This window comes from Pundamilia nyererei, unplaced genomic scaffold, assembly GCF_000239375.1.
Source record: "Pundamilia nyererei isolate P.nyererei 1_Seehausen unplaced genomic scaffold, PunNye1.0 scaffold00099, whole genome shotgun sequence".
NCBI classification, from domain to species: domain Eukaryota; kingdom Metazoa; phylum Chordata; class Actinopteri; order Cichliformes; family Cichlidae; genus Pundamilia; species Pundamilia nyererei.
The window spans coordinates 666,399-677,206 of record NW_005187500.1 but is presented as its reverse complement, the minus strand read 5'-3'; the positions used below and the strand labels follow the sequence as shown (position 1 = coordinate 677,206).

Below are 10,808 nucleotides of genomic sequence, written 5' to 3'. Positions count from 1 at the left end.
TTAGAACCTGACTGACGTGTGCCGAGTCAGGTGGATTCGTTTTTATTAGAATATGTAACAAACATGTATTAGGATCAGATGATCCACGCAGAGAGGAGCCCCGGCAGGCGTGCATTCGTTCCAATAAACTTCATGCAGATCAGAACTTTTGATAATTCTCTAAAGCATTCAGCGTTTGACTACAAAGTTAGAAACTGTGTATTTTATTCAGGTTATATTTTACAATCCTGAGTCCAACGTGTAAAAAAAAGACACTCCGTCCTGTTCATCAACACGCCGTCATTTACATTCTACGAAGCGTGACGGAGCCGCACGCGTCTGCACGTACGTGTGGTGACTGCGTGGGCATCTGCACGACCAACAGCAACGAGCAGAACCTGGAGAGGAAGGCATGCTGGACGGTGACACGACTGCAGATGGGAAGAAGAGCATGCACGAGCTAACAAGGCTGTGTAAGTGAAACCATGTCAGTGTGACACGCTGCGTTTGTTTTCATGTTGTGAATAAGGGAACAGCTGACAGTAGACTGAAACAAATCTACTTTGACTGCATAAAGAAACCCCTGTAAGACCACTTCATGTAGACCCCAAACAATCAGAGTGCTTTTCTTAGCTCCTGAAAAACTCATCCTTCAGAGTAGAGCAGCCACTGATCTGTCTGCTGTAGCGTTTTCATGGCTATTTGGTAGCAATGAAGAAGAACATGGTGGAGAACAGCCCCGTGCTGTGCTCCTTTGAGGTTACCTGTGCTGTGTAAATGCATGCAACTACTGAAAGAATCAAAGCAAGACACTTCAAAGCAAACTGGCTTTTCAGGCCAACCGTGTGGCCAAATGACGAGAAGAAGAAATTACAGCTCATAAAATTGGAATGACAGTCCGGAGGAAGTCAAGCTTCGATATGCAGACTTCTGCTTCAGTGACACATGCCCAAAGCTTGTCAACTGGGAGGTAGTGAGATCCAGAGTAGTTTACGACACAGCGAACGTTCTGCACCAACTTGCAATAAGAGTCTTTGTGGCAGGCGGCCCGTTTCTTTGTTGGTTAGCTCTTGTTGAGGTGGAGCTTGCGGCCAAAGTACTCGGGCGCTGCATCCAGCAGCCAGTCGGCGTCGACCAAACAGAGGTCTCTCATGTAGCAGCGGGAGGTGTGCAGCAGCTCGTTGAAGACCACGTACGCTGGCTTGGCCTGGAAAAGGACGGAGGACGGGTGGATGGCCACGGGCTGGTGGGTGTCTAGAGCCAAGTAGCTGCCGTCGGGCTGCAGCTCGGCAGCGTTGACAAACATCCCGTGGGCAAGGCAGCGGCGAACGCTCGCCGTGTCTGCTCCACACGATTCCAGTTTCAGGTTCAGCTGGGAAAACAAGACGTGACTTATTAGACAGGTCACATGACTTCACCGCAGAGACGCACAAAGACAGGTGTGCAGCAGAGATCAAGGAGGAAAGCACCCATTCATCAACTCGCTGTTTTCAAAATAGCCCCGGAGGCGTTAGCCTGTGAGATGATGCACATTCATAATAATATTCACACATTAAATGTTAATAAATACTCTGTAGTTGATCAGGATAAACAGCGATTCCCGGGAGAATCAATAACTGTGTGCTGGCAGAGGTCAGCAGATGTACCTTAAGGCAGATTTCTTTAAGCTGTGCCTGGACGTCTTTCACGAGGCCCATGTTCCTGCTGTTGACAAAGTTCTCCCGACACCACTCCTACAGCAGCAGAGATCACGTGACAGCTCAGCAGCACGATTTCATTTATGTATTTTCACTAGTTGTGTTCATCGCACCCACCTTGTTGCCACTGACTTTCTTGAACGCTCTGTAAATGTTTAGCAGCGTCATGTGGTCTCCTTCACTGGACATGAACTTCTTGCGCACTGCAAGCACCTCGTCCCGCCGGGCCGGAGGGTTGTACAGCACGGTGTCCACAGACAGCAGCGACACGATGCTCAAAATCTCCTCAGAACACGAGTAGTCTGGGGACAGCAGGATGGTCTGCGGCGTGGAGCAAACAGAGGGGTCTGCTGTGAGCTGACACTTTGTCTTTGACTAAATGTACAAAGAATATCAGAGCAGAACCAGCAGGATTTACTTTGGCATATCTGGGCTCCAGAGGGAAGCTCGCCATCTTCTTTCCCAGAGTGGTGAGGAACACCTGCCCGTCCTTCTTCTCCACAGCTCCCAACAGCTCCAAATGATCCACAGCAGAACGGATGGCCTCTGGTGGAAAACACAAAGCACTACTACAGCTAACTCTGCATCGCTTACCGGAGGACCAGAGGGGATTCCTGACTGACAGCATCTTACCTGGAGAAGGTTTGGACATGAAATCAAAGTTTGTCACGTCTGGAATCCCCAGAGCCATGAGCTGCAGCATCACACCTGCCAAGTTACACCTGCGGGTGAGAAGCATCACACACAGCTAAATCAATGAGACACGTGAGGTGGATTTTTACTATCACGCGTGTAGAGCAGACTCCACAGCCTACCTCTGAATCTCAGGAACAGTCGTGGGGACGAGGTTGTCAAATTCCTGCTCAGTGTAAAGACGATAGCAGAAGCCAGAGTCCTCCCTGCCAGCCCGGCCTGCTCGCTGCCACGCCTGCGCTTTGGAAACACGCTGCACCGCCAACACCTCCAGGCCGCTGTCTGAGAGTCACATCATGTGCGCTGTTAGGAGAACACCTTATCTGTGCCGTTCAATTTAGGATCACGGGGGAGGGCTCGACTTTTTTCAAAGGGTCACAAGCCAAACAAAAAACCCTGGAAACCACATTTTTTCCCATTTGTGGGTTTTTTTCCATCCATCTATCTTCTGCTGCTTATCCGGAGCCGGTCACAGGGGCAGCAGCCCAACCGAGGGACCAGACTAAGAACAATTCAGAAGAAGCCCATCGAGGGAACAGTTCCCCTGCCCGGGATAGGGTTACCGGGGCCCTGCCCTGGAGCCAGGGAGGGTGCCTGCGGGCGAGCGTCTGGTGGCTGGGCCTAAATCCATGGGGCACAGTGTGAAAAAGGGACACGGACCCATCTTCCTGCAGGCCCACTACCCGCAGGAGGCGCTGCAGGGGTCGGGTGCACCGTGTTCCCCCCCCCTTAGTATTAAATGGAAAGACTCAAGCACAAGTATTTCTCTCTGCATGATTTGTGAATTTGCAATCTGAATCTTCTCACCTGGATTGAAGCGTTTGGCCTTCACCATCCCCGTGTCTATGACGTATTTGATCCCAGAGATTGTAACTGATGTCTCGGCGATGTTTGTGGAGAGAATGACTTTCCTGCAGCCCTGGAGAGAAAAACGTTTGCAAGACTTACAACATGATGCTGAATGTCTAAATCAGAAGATACTGCTGAGAGCAGCAGTGTGAGATGTTGAGACATGTTTGTACCTTTGGAGCTGGCAGGAAGACCCTGAGCTGCTGTGTTGGGGGCAGAGATGCATATAGTGGGATAACTACCATCGGGCCACAGCTGTCAGGCAGATGCTTGGCGATGTCCCGACACGTCCTCGCCAGTGCCTCAATCTCCTCCTGGCCCGTCATGAAGACTAAGATGTCGTGTGATGAAGGAGCCTCCTGCATGACCGTGTGTGGAAAATCGTCATCACGACAGAACGTAACCTGTGTTTCCAATAATGATGCTAAGAAGAGCGGTGCGTTTGTTTGGCTTCATCTAAACTGGAAATAGGAGACACAGAAACTACCTGATGGATCTGGAAGATGGAGACCAGAGCAGCCTGCAGGTAGTCTGACTGTGGCTGTTTGGTGTAGTAGATCTGAATGGGGTGCTGCCTGCCTTCCAAGTACAACACGGGGGACTTGTTGAAGTACTCGGAGAACAGATCCACATCCATCGTGGCCGACATCACTATGACCTGTGGAGGTTAGGACACCAGGTGCAGGCTTTAGAGCAGATGCAGTGAGGCGATTCACACTGCGTTTACTAGAAACGGCGAAGTCACAACACGTGTGAACTTTGCTCCTACCTTCAAGGGAATCTTGTTAAGCTCCTTGCGCCTGCGCTGAGCCGTCTTAACCACACCAAAGAGCACGTCGGTGTGCACAGTGCGCTCATGAGCTTCATCCAGGACCACCACAGTGTAGCGCAGCAGCAGGGGGTCTCCGATGGCCTCGCGCAGGAGCATACCATCAGTCATGAACTTCAGCTTTGTCTCAGGGGAGGTGACATCCTCGAAACGCACCGTGTAGCCAACCTAAGAGGAAGCAACAGAAACACAGCGCAGACGTCAACAACGCAGAGGCATCAACTCCGGTGTCCACAGCAGACGGGAATCCCGTTTATCGTGAGTACCAGCTTCCCCAGCTGAGTCCTCTTCTCCTCTGCCACCCTTCCTGCCAGTGAGATGGCAGCAACTCTTCGGGGCTGAGTGATAGCGATCATGCCCAGCCGCCCGATGCCAGCCTCGTACAGATACTGAGGGATCTGAGTGGTCTTCCCAGAGCCGGTCTCACCTGCCGGATCACACAGGACTGAGTTATCTGACACATACAGATACAGGGCGGAGCCCAAAGCAAACTTGAACTCTATTTATATATTTAACGTTGCATACTTTTGATTATCACGTGGGCAGAAATAACAGAAGACACATGTCTGTGAAGAGACGTGAGCCAGACTTTCTACCCACAAACCCAACACAAAATAGGCAGTTTAAGATAAACTACAGAGTATGGTGTTGTTCACGTGTGCGGCTGGCCTCAGGTGTAGCAGCAGCTAGCTGTAGCTGTGAACACTCACCTATGAGGACAGCACCGTGCAGCTGCCTCAGCTGGCTCAGGAGCTGAGGCTTCGCTTGATAGATGGGAAGCTGCTTCCTCTGGACGTCTATCGGAGTGCTCGCATTTCCCTTTCTAGGCAGCAGCATTCCAGGCTTGTTCTTGTCGAGGCGGAAAAACACGGATCCCGGCTTGAATCTTTTAGCCGGAGGAGGGTCGGGGTCGTGAGGCATGTTCTGGAAAAAGTGACTGTGGGAGCGAAACCGCCGAGGGCCCTTTTTCAGATTGTTTCACGCCAGAAATGAAGAAAATAAAGTTGTTGTCATACTCGCTGCCAGACCAGCGAGCGGCACTGCGGATGTTTTGCTACCTCGGCACAAAAAACCTTCCCACGTGGTCGGCGCAGAGGTTTGACGTCATAGGTCGCGTTTATAGCACGTAGTAACATACGTCCTGTACTGGCGCACAGCCCTTTGACCTCCTGGACATATCCATACAGTTTGCCTTTACTACACCGGCCACGTTATTAGGTACAGCTATTCAACTGTCTTTAAGGGCAGCAAGCGACTGAGTTCACCTCAGTGACTTTGAACGCGGCATGGCTGTTGGTGGCAGCATCAGCAGCTGAGAGCAAAACATCCAGTGAGCGGCAGCTGGTGACTTGATGCTGATAGAGATTTCAGAGGAGAAAGATGGAGCCACTCCTTACATCATAAATGATGTAAGACAGGAGGTTGGCATCATGGATGTGCAGCCGACAAATCTGCGGCAGCTGTGTGACGCCATCATGTCTGTATGAACCAGCATCTCTGAGGGATGAATCTGTGCCACAGTTTAAACAGTTCTCAAGGCAATAGGTGTGTCTTAGGGAGTATATAGCAGACACCAGTGTGACTTAAACTGCAGTATAAGCAATACAAGAGTGCTCTACAGAACAGGATATATACACACTTTACACTTCTTAGTCCATTAACATCACTCTAGTTTGGAGGACATGAAACAATAAATGAGATGGGAGCGACTGCAACAGTTTTTTTTAACGTTACTCACTTCCTGTGGTGAAAAGCACTTTATTTCTACAGGTGCGGCGCTCCTCACTGTTCCTCGGTGTCCTTCGGTTTCTCACCGCCTGCGTTGTTACTGCCACTCAAACTCTGACAGCTAGTATCACCCTAAAGGTCAGACTAACACTAACTTTACGAGCACGAGTTTGCGTGAGATGAAAATCTGTGGATTATATAGTAAAAATGGATTAATTGATAAACAAAGACATGTCATTAATAACCAGGATTGTACCAAGATCTTATTAACGTAGTCAGCTTATCAAAACACTACGGAACCACGGCTTTTAGGCATTTGGGAATTTCTTTTTTAAATCACTGAGGGGCAACTGACAGATTATTGATGTCAGGAGCTGATGGGACTGTTTTCCTGTGGGCTGAGATTCATGTGGATTCAGCCGGAGTCAGTCAGAGGAGAACTACACTCTTCCAAATTTCACCGTATAAACCTGACATCTGTTCTCAAAACACGAGCTGTGCAAAGTGCAGAAGAACACAAACCCGATCCAGAGCCGTCCATGTGTGATGAAGAAACGGTTACTGTGCCACTCTTATTTCTAGCTCCAAAAGTCTGTGGTCAGTCATTAAAGTCAGTATTAATATTACAACATGCAGACAGAATCATGAACAGCCCCACTGACACATGTCAACATCAGTGATGGGATTTTTTAGAGAGCCGGCTCTTTCTTCAGGTTGTTTTGTTGCTTTAATTAATTTATTATCAACAACAATAAAAATATGCACAACATGAAATACTAATGTAAAAAAAGTTTTTTTATTTATGTATGTTTATTATATAAATATGCTTTTATTTATTCACTCCACCTAAAATTAAAAAAATACATTATAAAATACAAAAAGAACTATTTACAGTTCAACTTTGGACCATTTACATTTTCAGCTTTTTCCTTTTAAATAAATTTAAAGTGAATCAACACAAAACACTGCAAACCACAACACAATGAAAGATAAATTAATGTGCAAAACAAAAAGAAGATGCGTGTTCTCTGTCAGACAGGCCTGGGAGGATTTTTTGGGAGCGTGTTTTCCTGCTTGGAATTACAAACATAGGATTCAGTGCATGAATAAACTTTCTGAATCCTTTATCATCCACAACTGAAAATAGTTGGAAATCAAGTGCAATCGTTTTCAGGTCTTTATCCGCTGAGTTGTGTCTTGCTGGGTCACAGACTTCTGCAAAAATGCTCTCATAGAGCTCTGGGTTGGTTTAGGTGGTGATGGTGGTGTACTGCAAGATGCTGTAGATGCAGCAGCAGCAGGTGCATTAGACACACTGGCATCTTCGTTAATATCACACTCAGCTGATTGTGTTTCATCTTCCCCTTGCACTGATGGGTGGACAGTTCTCAGGAGCCTGTGCAGGTTGTTTGTGGCTCGGCTCAAGATTGAAAATGTATTTCTATCTGGAACCGTTTGAATTTTATAGACAACACAGAGGCCGAGTGTAGAGTCTGCAAGAACAGCATATCATAAAGAATCTAAAGAGACTGGGAATTCCCATCACTAGTTCTTATAGATCCCCCAGATAGCAGGAGGACATTGAACTGATGCTGATTAAACATTAATTGAATGACTATTTGCTATCTGGGCCGTGTGTGATAATGCTGTTTCAGCTGCTCCCTTACTAACAAGAGGTCGTCACAGCGAGCAGCTCCCATGTTCGATTTGTAGATGTTTAAATCGGACGCACTTCCTGACGCAAGCCCAAAGGAATTTGTCTCCTTTCCCGGGAGCGAATCGTGGCTCTTGCCCCGACAAGCAAGAAAAAAAGTTACCCTCTGGATAACTTTATCCCACTGACTTGTTCTACATTGATGATTGCTTTGTGGAGGCTTTACTCTCATTAGTGCCTTCTCTCCACTGTCTTCAGTCCTCCTCAGCTGCAACTGGAACATGATGGAGGATCATTTAAATACCTGTTTGTTGTCTTCACATCTTAGACCAGTTATTAAATACAGTCAGCTGTAAACAAACCCTTCACCTTTTCTCTGTGCGTGATGGTGGTAATGTGGACCACGAGGCAGACAAAGAGCTGAACATGTTAAAGAACTAACCTTTATTTGATGCTTCACAAGCGCCTGACACAAAACAAGTCCATGAATGAATCCCAGACCAGGTAGAGAAGCAGACACCACAACAAAGAACACATGCAAACTAAAGCCCTACACACAGGTGCCTAATGTGTGTGTGTGTGGGGGGGTTGGATATGAACTGTAACCAAAAGCAGAACCTGTGTAACTAAACTCAAAGAGCCTGAGACTAGACTGAACCAGCAGAAGTCAGAATAACGCAACATTCAGCAAACAGAGTCGTGGTGCTTTCATCACGGGTGCTGTGACAGGAAGCCATGAAACACAGCTGCCGTGCTCACTGTCCCCACCTGTGCCTCGTTCCCACCTGTGTCTCCTGTCAGTGCACAGTGTTGTCCCCTCCTCCCGTGTTCACCCTCCCTTTACCATTTTGTGGAATTTGTGCTTCTGTCTTTGTGCTTCTTCCTGTTAGTCTGCCCGCCACGGCGTCCTCCATCACCAGCCATAACCCTGCGGGCTACTTTTACATGCACTGGTCTCATTATTTGAAGGTTGGGCCACGTTTCTCATGAGAGTTCACTGCTCCAACAGCACGTACGTGAGGCAGAGGAGAAGAAAAACAGCAACGGGAACTAGTTCAGTGAAGATAGTTAGTTCAGGCATGCAGTCAGCACTAATCCTTTCTACGCAGTCATTCACGAGTCGTGACTTCAGTCTGTCTCTGCCAGTTACTGTCAGTCTGAGGCTCATCCAGCCCCTCCTGTTCGTGGTGCGTTCATTCATTCACATATTGTGACGCTCAGCCTCAGTCTCGGGGTTGTTCTGGAGCACAGGAGTCAGGGCCACACTGCATGTCACCCTGGGAAAACATTCATTTGACTCTGGAAAAGTGCCTGAATTATAAAGTGATCTGACGCTCGCTCTTGTTTCTCAGTCATTTATCCACCAGTGTGCCTATAAAAACAGCAGTTTGTGCCAATTGTGCTAACAGAGCGTTTCATTTAATACTTTGATTGTCATGCAGCCCTTTTTTTGCAAAATCCTTAAAATCCTTCCAAATCCTTGCAATCCCACTAAATTCTATGCATGGCATTTTGTGGCGATTCCCAGCATGTACTCGTGTCTTTTAGATTTAACCAGATTTAGATTTGGATTTGACTCCAGACGAGATGCCCCCGTTTATTTATATCGGGAGCGAGAAGGCAAGAAATGCTCACAAGTGGAAGCAACATTTTTCAAAGCCTCACAGTTTCATGAGGCCATTTGGACTTCCCTTTGTGAAGATTAGAAAATGCAAAGCAGCCGTCGGCATGAGAATGGAGAGAAGGGGCCTGAATTATTGAGCTGGATGAGAAAATCAAAGTGTTTGGCGGCGTGCGCCCACACATGGTGTTGATAAAAGTTAAGAAGGCTTACTGCCTGACAAACGGTGAGACGAGAGTGGGCAAACATGCAGAACTGTGGAAGATGCACCGTGTTTATGCTTAGCTTCTGTGGCTTCTATCTCTGTGTAGCACGCAGGAAGAGAGTGTCAGCGTGGCTGATAAGGTTTGATTGCTCAAAGAGAGGAGGGCATCCGGTGCTTGTGTGTGGCAACTGTTAAGTTATTGAAACTTGCAGACCAAGTTAACAGTAAATTTCGACAGATGTCTCTGTGCTTATTATGTCTCCTGAGAAAAGCCAGGAGATGCACGGAAACGGTCAAGTTACGCAAAAAGGCAACAGGCTGATAACAGAGCGACCGAGTGCAGAGAGAGAGGAGGAGGAGGAGAGACGGAGAGCAAGAGAGAGAGAGAGAGGAGGAAGGGAGGAGGAAGTCTTTAGACTTTAGGACTTCACATGAAGAGTATAAGAGATTATTCATGAGAGGAGGCAGAGGACACAAGTGAAGAACAAAGGAAAAAAGAATTTCTTGGGAGTTTTTATATGCAAGTGAGGAGAAGCAGAGACCCTCTTCCCTGCGGGTCAGCTGTGAGAGAAGATGAAGAACCAAATCACCGGCGCCCTCTCCGACTTCTTCTTTGAGTATGAGACTCCCCGCCAGGTGCTGGTGAGGAACAGGAGGGTGGGAGTGGTGTGCCGGCTCATCCAGCTGGGGGTTCTGGTTTACATCATCGGGTAAGACCTGCACACCTTTTTCTCTTTTTGTTTTTAGCTGTAAGGAAATGGTGAGAAAGGGTTTGCATCGCTTTGTGTAGTTCATCTTGTCTGGAACTTCCCTCCCGAGTGACCCAGAGTTCACTTTGTGTGGATAGAGTGGGGGGAAAGTGAAAGGAAGATGTTGGGCTTGTGCAGGGACACATACCGTCACTGCAGTTATTGTTGACACAGCAAACAGGCACAAATGACAGTTGTAAGAGTCACTATGATTGACTGTGAAAAGAAGGTGTGAACATGGCACAACAGAGCCGAGCTCCTGCCCATTTCATGTTTGGACAAAACCCCTGCAGCATACTTGTTTGTCTACTCAGCCTCTCACCACCCACCCACCCACCCTAACCTGATTAGACATGCCGGAGCTATTCGCTGGAAATTCATCCTGAAAAAGGGAGAACCTGTTTCCTTTACTTATCTCACTTCATCTCACGGTTACTTGCTTATGCAGCTGTGTGACTCTAACGTTTCCCTTCATGCACCTCCAAACAGCAGAACCTGAGGAGCTGCGTGTGATAAATATGCCCGGGCATATGCTCAAACAGATAACAATCAACTGCTGCCCAGTTCACTGCCAAACAGAGCACAGACGCATTATCATCTGCTGCTGCTGGTGACCAAAAATGGAAAAGCAGTAGACAAGTTTAACATCGTGTCTTGTTTAAAGTCGGGTTTTTATAAGTGAGGGATGTGATTTTAAACGGCTGATTCAGATCTGAATCATCAAGATCAGAAAAAGTTCATGGCACACACACACACACACACACACACACACACACACACACACACACACACACACACACACAC

At 47.7% G+C, this 10,808-nt stretch overlaps 2 protein-coding genes across 5 annotated transcripts in view; one reads left to right on the top strand and one right to left on the bottom strand.

Annotated features, from left to right (window-relative positions):
• Positions 1 to 5,156, bottom strand: dhx33 (DEAH (Asp-Glu-Ala-His) box polypeptide 33). The gene is made up of 12 exons (XM_005740332.1): positions 4,758 to 5,156; positions 4,314 to 4,474; positions 3,988 to 4,215; positions 3,706 to 3,876; positions 3,392 to 3,577; positions 3,177 to 3,288; positions 2,492 to 2,651; positions 2,310 to 2,398; positions 2,095 to 2,222; positions 1,794 to 1,997; positions 1,626 to 1,712; positions 1 to 1,351 (listed from the first exon to the last, which is right to left on the bottom strand). The coding sequence occupies exons 1-12, from the start codon at positions 4,966 to 4,968 to the stop codon at positions 1,043 to 1,045; spliced, it is 2,046 nt and encodes a 681-aa protein (XP_005740389.1). The 5' UTR covers positions 4,969 to 5,156; the 3' UTR covers positions 1 to 1,042.
• A 4,497-nt stretch (positions 5,157 to 9,653) lies between these two features.
• The window catches only part of p2rx1 (purinergic receptor P2X, ligand-gated ion channel, 1), a 12,858-nt gene continuing 11,703 nt past the window's right edge, over positions 9,654 to 10,808 (top strand). For all 4 annotated transcript variants that reach the window (XM_013912725.1, XM_013912726.1, XM_013912724.1 and 1 more), the window contains exon 1: positions 9,654 to 9,965. In XM_013912725.1, coding sequence (XP_013768179.1) covers positions 9,829 to 9,965 — 137 coding nt within the window. In that variant the 5' untranslated portion in view covers positions 9,654 to 9,828. The remainder of the gene's footprint in view (positions 9,966 to 10,808) is intronic.

Bases quoted from the DNA above. Each gene is read 5' to 3' on its own strand.
- dhx33 (XM_005740332.1), bottom strand. From the start codon at position 4,968: ATGCCTCACGACCCCGACCCTCCTCCGGCTAAAAGATTCAAGCCGGGA. The intron at 3,578-3,705 runs GTAGTTTCTGTG...ACGGTCATGCAG, and splicing joins CCATCTTCCAGATCCATCAG to GAGGCTCCTTCATCACACGA. The intron at 1,352-1,625 runs GTACATCTGCTG...TTGTTTTCCCAG, and splicing joins TTAAAGAAATCTGCCTTAAG to CTGAACCTGAAACTGGAATC.